Source organism: Papio anubis, chromosome 10 (genome assembly GCF_008728515.1).
Source record: "Papio anubis isolate 15944 chromosome 10, Panubis1.0, whole genome shotgun sequence".
NCBI classification, from domain to species: domain Eukaryota; kingdom Metazoa; phylum Chordata; class Mammalia; order Primates; family Cercopithecidae; genus Papio; species Papio anubis.
The window spans coordinates 21,712,013-21,733,296 of NC_044985.1; the positions used below are offsets into that span (position 1 = coordinate 21,712,013).

The following is a 21,284-nucleotide window of genomic DNA, read 5'->3' on the forward strand; positions in this document are numbered from 1 at the left end:
AGTATTCATAGTAACCAAAATATGGTAACAGCCCAAATGTCCATCAACAGATGAATAAACACATTTCAGTATATACATACAATGAAATATTGTTCATTCATAAAATGGAATGAAGTTCTGAAACATGCTGTAAGGTGAATGTGCCACCAAAATATTATGCTTAAAGAAGCCAGATGCAAAACATCACAAGCATATATAAAATATTCAGAATAAATAAATCCATAGAGACAAAAAGAATGTAAATTGGCAGTTTCCAGAGGCTGCGGGGAAGAGGTAACAGAAACTGCTCAATGCATATGGGGCTTTGCTTTTGAGTGATTAAAATATTTTGTAACTATTGTGAATGTGCTAAATGCCACTGCAATGTTTACTTTAAAACAGTTAATTTTATGTTATGTGAATTTCATCACATTAAATTATTTTTCAAAATCCCAAGTGATACGGTCAAAGCAGCACCATGTTCCTTTTTCCCAGAATCATAACTGGTTTAAATAAGTCTATTCCACGAGGAGAGAACAGGGAGTTTACTGTTATTGATCCCTGGGAGCCTGGTGAGTGCTGGGAATAATTGTATAGAGTCTTTTTGAAAGATGAATTCAATTTCCCTCTTAAATACATTCCATTTTATTATGACATTAGATTATCTGAGCTTGTGAAATTCACTTTTAATGGCTAAGCTTTTGAACTATGTGGGGCTTTATTTTCCATGCTTGCCTGAGATTTCCGTGGTCTCATTGATCAATCCAAGAAAATAAAAACAGGAAAGCATAAATGTTCCTCTTCTGAGATGGGTTCTCTCTGCACAATGGGAAGATAATTATACCAATGTATGTGGGCAGATGAGGTTATTTAGGCTCAAGTGCTTTATTTTTGGCTCCTAGATGGTTTAGATTAGCCAACCATGTCAATAAAAGGATCCGTATAATTATAAGGTTTTAAATATTTTATGTAAACCAATCTGTGAAACTGTTGATTGTCATTTGTACACAAATATGAATAGTAAAGCAAGTGCTTTCCATGACTGTGACATAAATATCTAGATTTCAGATGAAGACCATTTGTTTTTTTGTGTGGTATATGTCTTTGCAAAGACATTTTTTAAGGTTCTCGTATATTGAGAGCTCACCATGTGTTAGATACCTTGATATGTATGTTGAATAAATGAATCCTAATCCTTAGAATAGCTCTAAAAGGTAAATGTTATTATTTTATTCCTACAAGTGAAATAATTGATGTTCAAAAATGTTAAGTGATGTCCTTAAGTGAGTAAATGTTGGTAGCTACAATTCACCTTAATACACTTCATTGAGTCTGGCTAGGCACATTGCAGCTTAGACACCATTGTGCAGTTTTTTTTGTTTGTTTGTTTTTTCAAGATTTCTTTTAAAATAACTCCCACAGGAATTACAGGATGCTTATGACTATTAGTTTGGCTTCCCTGAAGTTCTGATCTATTTGTTCACTTTTCTGAATTAGCCTGTATAGCCAAACTATCAAAAGGTTGGTGTTGGTGGGAGTATTGACATTAAAGTTCACTGAGGAAATAGGTGTATCAGCTTATAAAAAGTCTGAGATTTTAAAAAGTATTCGAGCACCTGAAGTGAATACTGAGAACACTAAACGTAATAACAGGGAGGATGGTAAATTTTGGGTCACGGGAAACCTGAGTAACTGGGAACTTAAGGAAGGCAGAAATATAATAAAACTTACGTTTCTGTCTAGATCAGTTGGAATTTGATGTCAAATAACTCCTCCAAGATAGGCTTTCTCTTTTCATGACACACCTTCAGTATTAACTATCTTCCAGATACCTCATATTTTCCTGCGTAACCTTTGCCGATCCTTCCAACGCCTGAAATACCGTCCATCCTTGCCACAAGTTCTCAGCCTTTTTGTTTCCCTTATTGGAGGGAACCATGCCAATCCCCTGAATCACTAAAATATTTTACGTTTGAATCACACAGTTGCAACTTGACATTTACTTTTGGGCTTGGTTTTACTTTTATGTGTTAATAGCTCATCTTCATCATTAATCATGAGCTCTAGAAAGATAAGTAACAGTCAACCCATCTATTTTTATCCCATCATATGTCTTGGACATAGTATTTACTCATCAAATAGTAGTTGACAGTTTTATAGTTCTTTAATGTAGAGTTTTCTCAAAGCATACTCATAAAAGTACCATTTCTGAAAGAAAGAGACAGATGCTCTTCAAAAAGTATGGCCCCTGATCAAATACAGATGAAAAGCACTACATCTCATTTCCCTTCTAGGAAACTTACAATATATATTGGCATTTTCAACACTGAGAAGTTTTTCAGCAATGAAACCAATGTTACTATTTTTAACCCAACATTCCCCACCTTTCCCCTTACTTTTATTCATAAAACCCATAAACAAATATCTTGTTCCTCAAAATGTTTATTGCAAGACATAGCTTTAAAATATTTTGTGTATAGATTATGTTAATAATATTCACAAGTATGGAAATTAAATTTTGATTAGATGTAGGTTGGGCCTTTTGTTTGGACTGTGTGCTTCTATACTTGGGAAAGTGCTGTATTGGGGGTGTGTGTGTGTGTTTGTGTGTGTGTGTGTGTGTTACACACAGTGTGGACTCAACCTGGAAATAGATTGAGACTGAAGAGAGAATTATTGGAACTGGTCTTTCAGCTTGATTATCTGCTAGAACCTCTATTACTTCTCATGATATGCTTGAAAAGCTTTATTTGTACCTCAAGGGCAATGATCCTGGTCTCATTTACAAATATGAATACAGATATTAGCTGTGCACTATCTTCTCCTTCAGGCAGTCTTGCTGACTGTCAGCTTGTTTTATTTACTTCCTCAGAAAAAGAATATCCATCTCCTTGGAATTAGACACAGCATGGTTAATGGGAGATGCAGAAGTTTTAGAGTCAGAGAGTTCGGATTTGCTCCCCAGCTCAGGCCCGTGTAAGCATGAGCAAAGTTTCATCTCTGAGCCTCTGCTCTGAGCCCTCATCTATGAGATGAGATGGATCACACTTGCCATTCAGAGTTTCTTGTGAGGACTCAATAACATATGCAAAGCCTGAGTGATATATGCAAAACACAGTGCCTGGCACAAGGAGATGTTTCAATAAATACTAGTCCCCTTCGCATTTATTTTTTTGTTTTAGCCAGATCATGACAAGAGAATTTCAAAGCCATAAAGTCATACAAACAAAACTGCCTCTCTCGTATAGTTGCCATTTCACATTTTATGTTGTTATTTCAAACAATAAATGATGTCACTATTCTTTGTGTCCTCTGTTTTTATGAGGAGACTGTGAATGAGGGGAATAGTAAGAGTTGAGTTATTATCTATAAAAGAGGAATATTTGAATTCTAATAATATCAAATAAATAACCTGAGAGTTTTAAGAAGCCATTGTAGTCATTGAGATATTTTTCCGTTACTTAGAAATTATCCCTTTAGTCCTAACATCTGTTAATTATAAAACTCCATTATTTTATAGTTTCTGGAAAATCATGTTCTATGGTATGGTATCAAAGGATTGTAAATAGTATTTATAGAAAGGCACTGAGGCAATAGCAAAATTGAGGATCCTTGACAACTGGTGTGTTTGTGCAGTATTTTTGAGTATAGTTATTTTTGGTTTAGCAATGCATTAGATTATTCAAGGGGGAATAGTAAATGTATTAGGGAGAACTTCAGACTGGCTGTCAACTCTATGTCAACTTGTTAACATAACTTTAGCCACAGGTCCAGTTTCATGTTAGTTTTGGATAATTTACCACCATGAAAAAGGAGAACAAAAGAGACATTATGTGATAATCTTGCATAAGGTTGCATATTTGGAGGTGAATGTACCCAAAAGAAAGCTAGAATTATAAAATTCCTTTTAATTTAGTAGATTAGAAGGCTCAACATAAATTGTGGTTTTCAGGTGAACGGACGGCTCTGACTTCCGTTTTGAAGAAAAGCATATACTTGTTATATATGGTTGTCCGTAACACATCTACCACATGAGTCTTCAGCCATCCATGGCTCAATTGTTTCTGAAAGAAGTCAACTTTGTCTCTATGAAGGATTACAAATGGGAGTTTTGCTGCAGTCTCTACCTTTCTAAATGCCAAATTATCTCCTGGCAGTTTTTTCTGATGTAAAGATTGTGAATGGCTGAAGAAACTGTCTTCAGCCATTTGGAAATAATGAAATTGGATTGTCTGACTCATCCAAGAGTCTATGGATGCGTGTGTGTCTGGTCTTCCTGCCAGGGGATAGCACATTGTCAGGTATTATTTCAGAGTTTAAGGAGGGGCTCTCTTCTCCAAACTTTAACAGATATTTCTGGATTCATTTTTTTTTTTTTTTTTTTGGTAGTTTAAACTGAAGTAATAGATAAAGCAGTGAGCCTAACTGTTCCTTGGACTGGCCTTGATTGTGCATTAATCACCAACTGTCTTGATCTTGTTGATTGTAGGGGAAGAGGTATCAGGGAGTCTTTGCCCAGTACCACCTCCTCCTGAGAGGAAGGCTTGTGAAATTCCCTGCCGAATGGACTGTGTGGTGAGCGAGTGGACGGAGTGGTCATCCTGTTCCCAGTCCTGTTCAAATAAAAACTCAGATGGGAAACAGACCAGGTCAAGAACTATCCTGGCACTGGCTGGGGAAGGTGAGTAACAGAAAATGTTTTCACTCTGGATGCATTAGCTCAATTATTATCATTTTTCCTCATTGGTGATAGAGAAGTTTATATGGAGGAAATAGTCACACATAGATGATATCTCTATTCCCTGAATCCAAGTGAACCATTTCATTTCCCTCTATGCTTTTTGCTTTGATCCTCTAGTTTAGCTATGCTGGGTTCACCCATTTACATGAATTGCTTTACCACATACCTGGGTATGGACCATGGCAATCAGATGGATGTTATTTTTCAATACCCTTCTTAGACAAGAAGGCAGAGTTTGGTTGACACACATCCAAACTGAAGATAGCTTGTGCAGTTGGGGACATAATTAGACTATGCTTAGTAAAAAGAGCTTCAAATTAATAATCAGGAGACATGGCTTCTCAACTGGGAACTGCCACTAACATCTGCAAACTACCTGATCCGTGCATGCTGGTATCCTGTTCTGTCATGCCAGCATTCTGCAGGAGGGGGGCACAGCATGAAGACTGTGAAAATGGCTTTGATGAAGCTAAAAAGTGCTATGAGAATATAAGCAGGTGACATCAGAACAAATTACAGGAGCAGCTGTTCCAGTAATTTACGGTGATGGTCTCTATCTCCAGCACACGTCATTTCTTTCATGCCCTCCCTTGGCTTTTTCTGCCCATGGCTCAGTTAGAACAGCAGGACAGCATGGCCACTGGCTGTGAGAAACTACTTTTTAAGTAAGTTTCTGTTCTTTGATCCTGAGAAATGGGGCCAGGGTCAAGATAAATGAAGATTTTCATATTCTTAAAGTGAAGTTGGTTTCTGCTCTTTTCTTTTATATTTCTGGAAGGGGTGAATGGGAAAAAAAATCAAGAATAACAAAACCAAGGTCACAAATCTTGGGCATTTGGCCCACTGAATAAACCATTAAAGTGTGGAAGAGTAGGAAAAGATCAATGCTTTAGATAAATACCACTTTTTATATGGAAATAAAAATGTTGTGAAAAGGGCAATAATGAAATTGGATTGTCTGACTCATCCAAGAGTCTATGGATGCATGTATGTCTGGTCTTCCTGCCAGGGGATAGCACATTGTCAGGTATTATTTCAGAGTTTAAGGAGGGCTCTCTTCTCCAAACTGTAACAGATATTTCTGGATTTCTCAAATTGCAGTGAAATGCACTGCTTGATAGAGGATAGGTGTCTTAAAATGGTTCTCTTAGAAAAATAACGCCTTTCCTAGGAAAGGAAGACCATGCTGCATAAGGGGTATGTGTGTGTGTGTGTGTGTGTGTGTGTGTGTGTGTGTGTTTTGTGTGTGTGTTCAAGACACTTCGAAGTCATAGACTATTCTAACTAATACATGAAGCATAAAAAATATTTTTTGAAAAGTAGATTTCTTTGGAGTTTTATCTCAGAGATACATGCTGCAATGGTGGGCAATAGAGTCAATTAATTTTAAAATCTAATTGATGTGGACTGCCGCTTGTTATTTAGTGAAAAGGAACGCACAATATTATCCTCAGTTGTTGCTCAGGACAAAAATCCCTGTTCTTAGATTGGAAAGAACAGCACAATGGCTCACGTCTTTGGAAGGCTATGTCAGCAAAGCTATTTCTCTAGACCATAAAAACAGCAGAAATAACAAAAACAAGAACAGCAACAACAGCAACAACTATGTCTTATCTTTTGTTCTTATTTTTGGCAGGTGGAAAGCCATGTCCCCCTAGTCAGGCTCTCCAGGAGCATCGTTTGTGTAACGACCATTCCTGTATGCAACTTTACTGGGAGACATCACCTTGGGGCCCTTGTTCTGAGGACACATTGGTAACTGCCCTTAATGCAACCATTGGCTGGAATGGAGAAGCCACGTGTGGTGTAGGCATTCAGACTCGGAGGGTCTTCTGTGTCAAGAGTCATGTGGGACAAGTGATGACCAAAAGGTATTATTAGCCTGTTACTGAAAATGCATTTGATTATTTCATGTTGAGTATTTTTAGTTGAAAGCGTTTATCAAGATATAGATATTTCTGGGTCTCTGATAGAGTAAGAGTGTTTGTTGTTGCTGTTTGACTGTTAAAGATTAAAACATGTGCCTCAAACAAGGATAAACACAGCTATGGTATGTATCGTCGGTACATTTATAATATGTATTAATATATCAGTACATGGATAAAAATGAATAGTGTCTGCAAACATTGAATGTGTTTGAATAATCAAACAAATTTTCTAGAGCTGACCTCAGTATTTTTTACTCTTCTCAAATCACATAAAGATGAGGTCAACATAAAGCTAGGTTCTGTGCTTTGCATTAAAGGGTTGTGTCTTACTCTTCTTTAGACTCCAGAGATCTTTCCTGCATTAAATAGATACATCCATACTACAGCCATTCTAATTAGACTAAACGAATCCATGCCCTCGGATGGCTTACAATCTCATGCATGTTATACTCTCTGTACATGGAGATATAAAATGTTTTAAAGACAGTAGGAAAATATGGGCTTGGAAACTAGGATATAGATGTCAAAAAAGATCAAGAACAACTGCAAATGATGGGAGGAAAAAAAGTAATTGACTGAAGAACTGGCTGTGGGAGTTTTATCACTAGATCAAATGAGGAGATGTATATTTTCCTAAAGTTCCTGTGGGAAGGCTGATAAAGAAGAAAACAGAAGGGCCCTATGCATTATAGAGAGACTTGTGACTAGTCTATCTGGAGAGATTCCTAGTGGCCATATTTGGAGACCCTACTCCAGGCATAGGGTGTGGGACACTAGGATGAGCTGCTGCCAGCTTTGGTCTAGCGTCATAAGCTAGGCAACACAGAGTGCCTCCCCAGGGATTTTCAAGCTGGTAGAAGGAAACTTATTTTTTTCTGTTCATGATGCTCTAAGCATATGAGCTGAGAGTTGCCATAGACAAGGTCAGGTCTTGTGGAAAAAGTAAAAGGAGAGGTTCATTCTGATGCTCAGGAAGAAACAGATACGCAGTTGGAACAAATCCTGGCAGCACTGAACCGTGGTCCTGTCCCTACTGACTACACCCTGCCCTCCATGGCAAAATATGAAAATACATTCAGTGTTCTGCCTAGTTCAATTTAATTTGTGTTTCTCTTATGAGCAATGGAAACACTGAATAATTTTGTCCGGGGAACCACGGTGAAGGGCTCTGGGCTTGATCCACACTGTCATGGAAGCCACTTTGGCCATGTGTAAGGAAAGTCATGCAAGCTCTGTTATGGGAAATGAACTGCTTACGGTGGATAGAGTGCAGACTGGCCAGACACTGCCCAGAGCTTGTGTTAGAGCATCTGATGAGCGGATGGTTTTGCAAATACACATGGAGTCATGTATTTGCAACTCACACTCTGACATGAAGGGAAGCATAGACTGGAACGTCTCACCTTTCTCTTCTCCTAAATGTGGCTCCCAGAGTTCTAGGATTGGATGTGCTTTCTTGTGCCAACCCCAGTCTAGCACAGCATCTGGCAGGTAGTTAGTATAAACATTTCTGGAATTTATGAATGAACTAAACCTATGTGTAGAGGAGTGATAGGTTTGCCAAGGATTGGATATGAAGATCAAGGGAAGCTGATGTTTATCTTTTGCTTCAAGAAAAACATTTAATCTCCCATGATAAATTTTGTTAAAGAGGACTGTCATGAAAAGTAGTGAACATGTCGTACATATGACCTGCTCTTTTTAGCTCATAAATACTGTTTTTGCTCTAGAACCTAACTCTACATTGCTAGCAGTGTTTTTGGAAATGTCAACTTGTATCAGTTGTATTTTTCAACTTGTCTAGTAGCCATAGCACCACATGGATTGATTGGACCAATGAATCAATGGAAGTTATAGACAAATATGGACAATAACATTCAGTATCACCTGCTTCAGGTGACAACCTAAGTCATGAGGTTATGGTAAAGTTCTGTAAGCTTTATAAAGGTGTTATGCAGACATGAGAACTCCTTTTATCTGAGAAGAATTGAAGCCTAGAAAATGTTTATTTTTATGACCTAAATTTTCAACTGCTTAAGAAAAGACGCACGAAAGATTAGAATGAATGTAAAAATAAAAATAAGTATGGCTTAGATGTAGGAGTAACCCTACATAAAATGCAGCAAACTATTATTCTTTATAGTGATGAAAAATTTTAGCATGTCTGAAGCCCAATCTCCCTTCCACAAAGCTTTTCATCTTTGAACCACCATGACAGGAAAATTCACTGGACATGAATGTAACTTGTTTGTTTTTTAGCAAAGAGGTGTTAGAATTGAGACTAATACCTATTCCATGAATTATCATCATATTTTAAAGGGCTATTTGGACAGAAAAAGTTGAGTTATATGTTCAAATCAGCGTCTATTTCTTCTTGCATCATCATTATTACTTTAAATAACAGTTTTATGAAGGTTTCTGAGCATGTCAGCTTACTCAAATGTTAAAGATGATTAAGAAAAAAAATCACAGGAACAGAAGTGTGTAGTTTAAAACATAATTCCTAAGCTAATATGCATTTGTTTTAAAATGTACATAAGTGAGACTGAAATATTATTATTATAGTAAATCATCTCCAGTTTTGCTGTGGTTTACCAGCACAGAAAAATCAATTGTACAGATGTTTTCCCTAACATACACATACAAATATAAAGACATTGCTAATTACTGTCTGTACTGTTAATGAGGCTGGAGACTTAACAACCTAGTTTTAATTCTTACTGTATGTCTCCAAATAATCCTGTTAAACATGAGCATCCTGAATTGACTTTAGTGAAATTAATTAAAATTCTTGAGGTTAATGAGATTAATTGAGCTAAGAAAATAATACCTAGTGTCCGGTGAAGCACCAGGGAGATTATCAGCAATTTAAAGTATCCTTTGCTATGCCTCCAGAAATCTACTTTTGCTCTTTTTCACATGAAAGTCATTGCAGTGGGAAAAGATCCCCTGTCATATGTGAAATCTTTGGGATGGGGATAGAGAAATGGAAAGGAAGAAGAAAATACCCTGGACAAAAGTAGCCTTCAGAAAAGAGAAGGAAGCATGACTCCATGGAACATGTGGATCAAAATAATGTTATATCTAAACCCACTGCACTGAGAGGCATAGAGTTTCTCGCAAGTTCTTGTGTCCCTGGGTTAGTGTTTTGGTTTCCATGTAATTGTACAGGTGAGACTGGTACCATTGTACGAGTAATAGAACTGATCGTATCAGAAAATGAGAGCTACCTGGGCACAACTGAATCAGAGTGAGAGCTTGTTGGGATCTTCCTGAAGTTGTGTTTGGTTTTGTTTTACTATTCAATGCTTTTCTTTCCCCAGTGGCAGTGTACAAAAAAGAATGATAATAAAGATTGAAAACACATGACTCAAAGCCTTTCAAAGTTCCTGATAAGGTGCTTTCTGCCTTTAATGTGAAAACAACTGGCATTTTGTGAGATATAGCAATAAATAGCTCCATTTAAACATTTAATGTTTAAAAGCTTGGCAGGTTTCCCCATCTAGCTGAGTGAGATGAATACATGAGTTCCTGGGTCAGATGACTAATCCTGGAGGCATAGCTAAAAAACAGCAGGTCTTTGTAGCTCAATGTGATGTATTTCAGCACAGTGCTTATAAGAAGCTGAAGCTGGCCAGATGCGGTGGCTCACACTTGTAATCTCAGCACTTTGGGAGGCCGAGGCAGGTGGATCACCTGAGGTCAGGAGCCTGAGACCAGCCTGGCCAACATGGTGAAACCCCATCTCTGCTAAAAATACAAAAATTAGCTGGGTGTGGTGGCACATGCCTGTAATCCCAGCTACCTGGGAGGCTGAGGCAGGAGAATCACTTGAACCTGGGAGGTGGAGCTTGCAGTGAGCTGATATGGCACGCCATTGCACTCCAGCCTGGGCAACAAGAGAGAAACTCTGTCTTAAAAATAAATAAATAAATAAAACTGAAGCCTACAATGAGGCCAAGAGACAAGAGTTATAGAACATTCCAGTGCAAGTGCAGGAAAATATATTCATCGAAATGGAATTCATTCCCTTTTATGGAGAGCATTGCTAATCCAAAATCAGAGTATTACATGAAAACGGGAAGTTAAATTTTGACAAAAGGCAAGGGGCCATATATGCTTACTAACTAAAAAGTGAATCCGTCTGTTTCTCTGGGTTTCAAGGCTTCAGTTTTGTTGAGGAAATAGCTGGAGAAATAAGCCTAATATTCCCCAGGGATTTATTTGTCTTCAGGCTTCAATAGCACAGAATACTATTCAATCATTCACTTACTGTTACTAAACATTTACACTGAGCTAAATATGGGATAATATGGGATTTTTAAGACATGATATAAAATGTAATTCTACCATCAAGGCACTCGAAATTAGTGTATGTACAGCATGTGCATGTATGTACACACACAGCATCAGCAGCCCAAAAGTTATCAAAAGTCTTTTCTCTGTCAGTGACAATACAGTGATACAGAAAACCAACTTTACTGTTTTAAGAAATTGGGGTGCACCTAGGTTGCTAATAGCCAAAGACTATTTTTGAGTACTATGAGAAAATTTATGGAAATTGGAAATGTGACGATGCATGAAAGGATAGACAACGTATAGATATATAGGAAGAGAAAGTTGAATCCCTGAGGAAAAGGTAAACCTCATTGTCAGGGGAAGTGACAAAAAGACAATTTCAGTTGCAAGAAAATATTTGGCCCTTATCAAACTAAAAATAACTTTCATTTCCAAAGCCCACAGTTCATGTCTTCTGTAGTAGCACTGTAACCTAAGCTTGACCTTTGCTCTTGAGGGAATGATACTCTTTCTTTTGGACTTGAGAGAGAAAGGGCCATATCACGGAGAGTTCAAGTATTACTCAGTGAGTGTTTATGGTGAATGATGCCAATAAAGGATCAATAAAATGGACAATATCAGTTCCCTAAAAGAGATTAACTCCTACTCCTAATTGAAGCGGGTAAAGTTCCTGAGATAATTAGCAAGTCTCTATAGAAAGTTTGAAGTGTTGCACCACAAAAATTTCCAGGCTGTTTTATGAATGTTTGAGAGTTGGGTGGGTCCATGTGGGAACCCTTGTGACTCCTGGGCACAGGAAGTCGGCATTGCTCAAGTTGTGTTTTCATTCCCAGCTATCTACCAGGAGAGGTTGAAGAGGAGTTAGAATAAATGGCAGTTCAATTCATTTTTAGAAGACCTTAAAAAATTAATAAGAGACTTAGGAATGATTTTAGTGTTTTCTTATCTTGACTAAAGTATGATATAAATTTTCCTTACCAGAGTAGCTTGTTTAAATAACACTATATCCTGATAATGACAGTCATCTTTCTTTCTCTTGTTATGCTCATTGAATCAATCTATTTGATGGATGACTTGTGTGTGTATGTATGTCTTACAGATAGTTAATAATAATGCCACTAATAAGAATGAATTTATGAGCCTTCTTTTTCTGAGTATATATCTTTTAATTTTAGTTAATTTTTATCAAAGCATTACATGTTTTATTGTATAAGTAAAATAATAGAGGGACTGATGGTGGAAAGCAGTAGGTTCTTAACCACCTCCTCCTCTACTTCATATCCTACTTCCTTAACACAATCACTTTTTAAAAAAATAATTATAGATCCACAGCGACTTGCAAAAATTGTACAGAGAGATCCTATGTACCCTTCACTTAGCTTCCCCCAGCTATAACATCTTACATAACCATAGTACATTATCAAAGCCAGAAAATGTATTTATATAGCACCACCACTTTTTAACAGTTGCTGAATTTTTTTCTGTCTCTCTCTGAATTTTGATTGGGAAAACAGACACATAGTTCACCAATTGTAACTATAAAAAGGTGAACAGTTGGAAGCCTTATGCCATCCCAGCTCTCATTCACCCACTTCCCTCCTCCTTCCCTGTCACCAACAACCACTTTATTCATTCCTCATCTACCTCCCCTATATCTTTATGTGGATACAAGCAAATTCAAGTGTATATCTCTGGCCCTTTTCCCTTTCTGGTGTTTACCTCCTAACTCTAAATTATATATTTTTCAGCTCTGCATTTATCAATTTAAAATTGTCATTCCGTGGTTTGCTCCCATGAAAGTAATCAACCTCAGCTCATTTTCACTAGTTCCTCTCCTGACTCCTCCCAGAATGTTGGCATTCTGTTGTTTGATTACAGTAGTACTTTTGATCGAGTTCCTTAGAACCTTTGTCAATGTCAGTTTGGGCTGCTATAAAAAAAATACCATAGACTGGGTGGCGGAAACAAAAACACGTTTATTTCTGACAGTTTTGGAGGCTTAAAGTCCGAGACCAGTGTCACTTCATAGTTGAATTCCAGGGATAGCCCTCTTCCTGGTTTGCAGGCGGCCACTTTCTTGTACCTTCACATGGTGGAGAACACAGAGAGGAAGCCAGCTTGGTGTCTCTTTTTATAAGGGGCACTAATGCCATTCATGAGAGCTCTAACCTCATGATCTAATTATCTCCCAAAGGCTCCACCACCTGATGTTTTTACTTTGGGGGTTAGGTTTCAACATACAGATTTTGGGAGGGACACAAACATTTTGTTCATAATGATTTTGTTTCTTATTTCATTTCTGTTTAGATCAACTCTCTGAACACCTGCTTTGTTGGAGGAAGACATCCAGTGTTCATCCTCTCTCCTCTTTCTAGCTCTCATCCTGTACTCTCTGTGACCAGAATGATGTTTTGGAACATGTTATCCCAAAACAAAATTTATTCTGTGTTTTACCTATGCATTGTTTCTAAAATGTTAACACTATGAAAATGCTTTCAGATTTATAATTATGTAAGTTGATGAGGTCTGATGTCAGTCAGATTCCTATCCCTTCTTAGATGACCCATTTTTCTTCCTTTTTGCCCTTATGACCCATTTTTCTTCCTTTTTGCCCTAACAGTTATTAGTTTCTGTTCTGCCTTCCCTCCTTACCTCCCTCCCTGCTTTTTCTATTACTCTCTCTCTCTCTTTCTTTTATAGAGATAGGGTCTTTATTGGCCAGGCTCTGGAGTGCAGGGGTGTGATCATAGTTCACTGCAGCCTTGAACTCTCCTGGGCTTCAGTGATCCGCTGGTCTCAGTCTCCAAAGTAGCTAGGACTACAGGCATGTATCCCCATGCCCAGCTAATATTTTTTATATATTTTGTAGACACAGGGTCTGGCTGTGTTGCCCAGGCTAGTGTTTAACTTCTGGCCTCAAGCAATACTCCTGCCTCAGCCTCCCAAAGCATTGGGATTACTAGTTTCTCCTCTTAACGCTTTCTTTGTGTTTGAAATTTGGACAGTCCCTGTATTTGCATGTTGGTCATTTTGTGTACACTTCCTGGGTTTTTCACTCTGAATTATCCCTTTTTCAATTCTGTAGTAGTTTAGTCCATTATTTTCTCATCAATTTTCTCTTTTCCATTTTCCTGTGTTCTCTCTTACTGGAAGTCTATTAATTATCTGTTTAAACTTGCCAGACTGGTGTTTATTCAATCATAATTTTTTCAGGTGCTTTGTCTCCATGAAGCTTTGGGTACATTACTTATCATTTCAACACCTCAGCTTATGATATGAAAATGAAGATTATAATGCTTGTCCTTGCTGTTAAGAGTAACTGAAAGAATGTAGGCAGACTACTTAACTCGGCACTGGCTATCTGATACAGAGCTCACACTATTAAACTTTATACACACTGCATCTCTGTTCTTTATATGAAACTTATGGGAAACAGAATTTAAAAACCAAATGTATAGTGTAAAGTGCTTTCCTGTTTTTCTTCTTGGTGTAACACTGTTGTAGAATATAATACATGTGATTTTTAGCCGTCTCTACTCTAAAAACAAGCAAGCAAACAAACAAAAACTTGCTTGCTATTTGCTGAGACTTTAGTTTTCCAAATAATTATGAATCCATTAACTATTTATATTACTTTCTTCCCAAGTCTGAGAATTAAATTAATTATCAGCAAAATAATAAAATCAAGATCTTTTTTCTTGTTAATGCTGGCTAGTGTATTTGTTATTAACAGGTTGTCATATTTTGCTTCTTCCAACTTTTCAGTCTATGTGTTCTGTGGAAATACCTGTTAATTGGCTGAGTGTGGTGGCTCACACCTGTAATCCCAGCACTTTGGGAGGCTGAGGAGGGCAGATCACAAGGTTGAGAGATCGAGATCATCCTGGTTAACATGGTGAAACCCTGTCTCTACTAAAAATACAAAAATTAGCCAAGCATGGTGGCACGCCTGTAATCCCAACTACTTGGGAGGCTGAGGCACGAGAGTCACTTGAACTTGGAAGGTGGAGGTTGCAGTGAGCCGAGATTGTGCCACTGTACTCTAGCCTGAGGGACAGAGTGAGACTCCATCTCAAAAGAAAGAGAGAGAGAGAGAGAGAGAGAAGAAAAGAAAGGAAAGAAAGGGAAAGAAATACCTGTTAATCATTTAAGTAGTCTAGAATTCTGTTAATGATCAAAGATTCCTAGTATTTTTTAGTGACCATCAAAGATTTTTGTTTCCCGATATATTTTTATATTTCTTTTATAATCCTTTTTTTGTAGAATATTGCTAATTTGATATATCACCCTGAATAAAACGTATAAAACAGTATTTCAATTTTTTCCATCTGAAAAAGATAAAATTAGTTGATGCTGATGGTGAGACACTTTCTCAGCACTCATCTTTCATTGGTTTCAGAGGTTATTTTTAAACTCCTGTAGTGAAGAGTTATTTTGGTCTCTAGGTCAAGAGAGCTGAGGTCTGCTTCAGGCTCTGCCTCCAGCTTTGGCAAGTAGCTCCACCTTGCCAAAGCGCTCTTTGGCAAGAGCGCTTGGGCAAGTAGCTCCACCTTCAGGCATCTTTCTTCCCTCATCTGTTAAAGGAACATGAGGGCCTTAATATTTTCAATTCTAAAATTCTGTAGTTCTATGTTCAATCACTTAGTCTCTCAAAGAGGCATTGACATGGTCTCTTCACATTGACAGATGTCCAGATTCTACTCGACCTGAAACTGTGCGCCCCTGTTTTCTCCCATGCAAAAAAGACTGTATTGTGACTGCTTTCAGTGAGTGGACACCCTGTCCAAGGATGTGCCAAGCAGGTAGGTGGATGCTGCGTTCTTAGTCCTTTCTTCCCTAACCTGATTATTTCTCCACAGCTAAGTAAGTGAGAGGTTGTGGAATGCAAGCACACCTTTTTTTTTTTTTTTTTTTTTCCCTGTCATTTGCCTGTTATCCTGGAAACAAGTTTGGTAAAGTTTGTAAATGAAATCTTGTATTTCCAGATCTATCAGAGCCTGGAAGAGAAAACATATTCTGTTATTTTATATCGTAATTCCACCTGTATGTATTGCAGAAGTATTCATCTTCTGCTAACCCCATTGTGGCATTTTGAACAGTCATTCCCATGTGATTCCTTATAAAGCATCATCACTATCACAGTTTCTATGTGGCTCTTGTGTGTCTGGACCCCAGTTCCAGGTATCCTCATTAGAATATAGGGCTTGAATACAATGCTCACATCACTGATGAATATGAGTACATGGAGTACAAGAGCAGATACATTATGAAGTGTTCAACAAGTACAGAAATTGGCAATATATGATTTATATTTCTTTATTCTTAATGGTGATACTTTATACATCTGGGTATATTTGAAGGGATTTAATCCAGGATACTTAGTAGTGAAGTCCTAGATGAACACATAGGAGTATATGCTAAAGTGACTCCCTCTCTTAGAACAGATCTTTTCCCCAAAGCTTACTGCAGCTCCCTAATGGGCTAGTTCATGTGAAGATATAATTAATCCTCATCTCAAAACTCCATTTTGGCCTAAGATCTAAAGTTAATAACTTGGTCCCTCTCTCCTAGTCTCAGACACTAGCCTTGGTCCTTTGGATCTTACCATTGCATGGTTACAAAAGGCAAATCCAAGAAAAGGAAAGACAGAAAGAATATTACCTCTAATGCCCGGAGTTCAGTGAGTCTCATCCACTGATCCCTGGACTTCTCTGGGCAGCCATGTCCTCTCAAGCAGGGCATGGCTCTCTTGCTGCACCAGCTTCCTGGAAGAAGAAAAAAGAAAGTATGCAGTTCTGCAGAGAGAGAACCTGTCAAAGGTTTACTTTCCTTGGATAATTCCAGCTGTGTGCATCTAAGATCCTTCACATGCTCTTTGACTCACATATCTATGGCAGCACTTCATGAGAGTGACATGAAAATAAGGCCAATATTGACATAGATCTGATGGTCTTTCAAACACCTCTCAGTGATTGAAAACGGAGCTGTGGCACCTGTTGAAAATTATCATCTTTGTATTGCAATGGTGGAGCACCAGCATGAAGTTTTATAACTATGGCATTTCATCTTCTTGATGATCATTTGTCACAGAATTAATATAGTAGCATACAATGAGATTTGCTTATGGATAGAATTGGAAATAAAAACATTGAATAAGAAAGTGCTTTGAAAATACAGTGCTTTATTTAATCTTTTGACAGGTGGAAACAACAATCTCTTCTAGAAACTCTCCAAAACTTGTTTTTTTCTGAGTGAAGATCCAAAGTAAATGAACTGGATGAACAGGGTTTGTTAAATAGCCAGGGTAATGTCATTTCAAAGCAGGCAAGGATAGAAAAGCTTCTGTCTCTATTCTGAACCATTTGAAAGACAGCATCTAGGAGGCTGACTTTGGGAATTTTAATGATAATGTACCTAAAGACATTTCAGGCTCTTAAAGATAAATACTGAAAAGATGCAAGGGAATAATATAATCTATGATGATGCAGTTTTGTTGATGTTTAGCTATTTATTTTAACTTCTTATTCATGAGAGTTTAGTACAATTCCTGTTAAATTGTTATAAAAAGAGGCAGGATTTAAGAGAATACGTCGTCTTAAATGTATTTAAGCAGCCAGAAACTGGTGTTGGAGTTTCTGAAGTCTCTTGATACATAGGGAAGCAGATTGACTTTGTTGAGTCAGTGTGCCCTGGTGACCAGAGATTACTTTAGCCACTGCTAGTCCACCTATTCTACATTCAAGAAAATTCTCTCTGCTACTAGAGAGTCTTTTCCTAGCATTGGGTAAAGGCAGCAGAATCACAGGCATGTGAAATAATTTGTTCCTCAAGCAACTTTACATTTTACTCCAATTTCCAGAGATTCAATTAGTTGTTTAAATCATTGGCATTGTAATGAAAATAGTTCTAAGTCTCTGTGGTCCCTCCTTGCAGCCAACTTTTCAAGCCCAGATAATTCTTTTCACAGCTTGGCAGTCAGGGACCAACAGAGGCAAAGATTCAATTTTCAGATTTCTTCCAGCTTTCCATTTCAATCCTATTTACCCTAATTTTTAGGTTATAGCTTGGGACTAAGATATTATTAAGTAACCATGGGTTAATTAAAGGACACTATAAGAGGGGGAAAATTTTGGAGGAAATTGTATCTGTAAACCTATGGTTCTCAAACTTTATTGCATTTGAATCACCTGGAAGCGTTACTAATATGCAGATTTCTGGATCCATGACTAGAAATTCTGATTCAATAACTATGGGGTAGGTCCCAAAAATTTTCAGTTGTAAGAAGCTAGGGCCCCCTGAAGAGTGACCCTCCTCCTCCTCCTCTCCCTCATTCTGATGAACGCCATAGATCCATGAACAAAACTTGCTTTAACTCTAGACATATGGCCCTTCTTTCAGCTTCTTGAATGTATCATGTTTTTCTCCCAGTTCAAGAGTCTGTACATTGGTGCATATGAGCATGGATGCTGGAGCCAGATAACTGTGGTTGCATTTTCATGTTTGCTCTGTGACAGATATATTACTTAATGTCTCTTTGCCTCAGTTGTCTAATTTGTAAAATGGAGGTTAATAATAACACCTGCCTATAAAGAAAGCACTTAGACCACCTCCTGACACCGAGTAGGTACTGGGCAAGTGTTTGTATAGTTGTAGAGTTTGTACCCACCGTGCATGAGGCTGGCACTCCACTCTCTTCACTGCTCTTCCTTCCTAGGTCCTCAGCCTGTGTATCCACAGAGACCCGCCTTTTCCCTGGAATGCTGCTCTCATCTACCAGACTACCGTAGATCCCCCCACATCCTCCTCCATTAAGTAGATTATCCCACGTCGTCCTATTCATCCCCTTAACTTATCTTTTCTTGTTAGAGTTGCCCCTACTAGATTTTAAGTCCATGAATACGAGGACCACTTCTGCCATCTTCACAGCTGGATATTCTAAACCCAGCCTAGTATGGGGCATATAGTTGCCACTTAATGCATATATTTTGAATGTACAGATGTTCTGTAAAGAGATAGAAGAGTGTGGATTAAAATCTAGGCAGTGGATTTTGTGTCCTTGAGAGTGTCCTACAACAGACTTTTTGGGAAATGGTGTCCTAAAACAGTACTTCTCAAACTTGAATGTACATACAAGTCCCCTGGGGATCTTACTGATTGCAGATTCTAATTCAATAGACCCAAATGGGGCCTGAAATTGTACATTTCTATAAGTTCCCAGGTGATACGTATATGCTGGGTATAAAGCTCTGAGTAGGGTTGGGTTCATTAGAAATTTCTGGGCAAGGCAATGTCCAATCGAAGTTGTAAAGTGAGAAGCATGGACTGGGGACAGACCAGCAAGTGGGGACAAGATGGGAGGTGAAGGGGAGTGATTAAAAGTGGTTTAACTTAAACTGAGAGATCAGGAAAAGATCCAGGAGGATGGACCTGAGCAAGTGGAAACCTCGACTAATGAAGACAGAAGAACTCCTTTTTTTTTTGTCTTGCAGCTGTGACTTCAGGTTGGGTCATCAAAGTTGAGAAGTGGTTATGTTTGTGGTCCTCAAAGTTAACTGCACAATGGAATCACCTGAAAATGTCTAAAATATACTGATGCCTGGAATCTACTCTAATACATTCTGATTTAATAGGTTTGTAGTAGCAGCCAGGGAATCACTGGATTATGCATATCCCAAACCACATTCATTCTAAACCTCTCAGAAGGCCAAGGTTGTTTAGGGGACTGAGTGCACCAGCAGTGATTTGTGACATAGCAATGGATGAATTGCATCAGGTTTTGTTTTGTCCTGGCTTGATTCAAGAGCTAAAACCTTAAAACATAAAGGTATTTTCAAGTCATGGACAATCTCAAGCCATGCTTATGATCTTCTTGCTCCTCCTCTTCTAAGTCTTTCCTTAAAGGATCAATGATAGTCTCATATTTTTCTAAGCAAACCAAAGATCTATCAAGCTTTGGCCTGTTGTGGCCTGTCTAATTGTTGAGTCCTTGTAATAAATTAACCAAATGATCAAGCACCGTTTCCTTTGTACTTTTTTTTTTTTTTCTGTTTTCTTCTATTCTTTTTTCAGCCTACAAAACAAATGCCTGCCTAAAGTATCCAATGTGGTCTAATTAAGAATAGCAACAGCTCCCTTACTGCAACATTTCTCAGCCCTTAGTTTTGTCAATGGACTGATGTCTGAGCCTCACCCCAGCCCACCCTAGTCAGAATGTCTTTAGGTTGAAAGGATATCTGCGATACTAAAATTCTTCATAGGTAACTTATAAGTGGTGAAGGGTGAGAAATGCTCATTTAATGCCTAATATTTTACAATATGTTTTTACGTACATTTTGGCCTGTTATAGGAGATCACTGATAATTGTTTGCCGAGGTAGTGTTGGAATTAATTATGTTGGCCACTGCTGTCATCACTGTCATTCCTCATTTTTTCACTTTAAGATCACAAATCAATATTATCCTTTGTATGATTTATATCAGAGAATCTTTAAAGAGCCTCACTGCATATTTTCAACATTTAATTATATGAAGTTTCGAACATATGCATAAATGAATGCAATGTGAATACAAAGTATTAATGGTTAATACAATGTATTCCTGTCGTGATGGCTACACAAAGCAATTGTCATCTCATGGACATTCTTATTTTGTCTATACATTAATCCCCACTTCCACTCCCAAAAGGACTAGTTGAAATAATTGCCAGATATGTTTACCACTTTATGGAAAGGGAGAATATGAAAGAGGTAAAGTTATTAGACTGAAGATAAATTATGGTATATTAAAAATAGAATATTCAACAGAATATTTCTAGAAACCATGGAGCTAATGATTAATTATTTGTCAGTCTCAAATAATTGGAGGCTGAAGGAACTCCTTTAACTTTCATCTCTAAGGAGTGAGCTAGAGAGCAGTGTCATGGTAACGGGAAAGCCAACAGCAGAGACTGCTGCTGGGAGTTGGTAGGAAACCTCATTTGGTGGAATTCATTTCCTCCTGTGTCAACCCTCCTGGAGTTACCTCTTGAGTTTTCAGTATCAAAAACAGACAGTGAGTTTTTTTTAAAAAAACACGTAGGCATGTAGCATGGATTCTTGAGTTAGATTTCCTTGGTTCAAATCTCATCTCTGCCATACAAATTACTTTAAACTTGCTGTGTTTCAATTTCTTCCTTTCCAAAATAAGGTAATATTACCAGCTACTTCAAAGAGCTGTTATAAGGAGGACACATGGAACAGTGCCAGGTATATAGAAATTTATTACGATTTATTTTTATTTAATCTCAACCCCATTGAGTTTTTTTCAATCCAGAGATGTCTGAGACTCACCCCAGCTCAC

The 21,284-nt window shown here is 37.8% G+C and overlaps 1 protein-coding gene across 4 annotated transcripts in view; it reads left to right on the plus strand.

Moving 5' to 3' along the window:
* Positions 1 to 21,284, plus strand: part of THSD7B (thrombospondin type 1 domain containing 7B) — a 780,632-nt gene that overhangs the window by 449,264 nt on the left and 310,084 nt on the right. For all 4 annotated transcript variants that reach the window (XM_031651193.1, XM_031651195.1, XM_031651196.1 and 1 more), the window contains exons 8-10: positions 4,469 to 4,660; positions 6,357 to 6,591; positions 15,634 to 15,749. In XM_031651193.1, the coding sequence (XP_031507053.1) occupies positions 4,469 to 4,660; positions 6,357 to 6,591; positions 15,634 to 15,749 (543 nt within the window). The remainder of the gene's footprint in view (positions 1 to 4,468; positions 4,661 to 6,356; positions 6,592 to 15,633; positions 15,750 to 21,284) is intronic.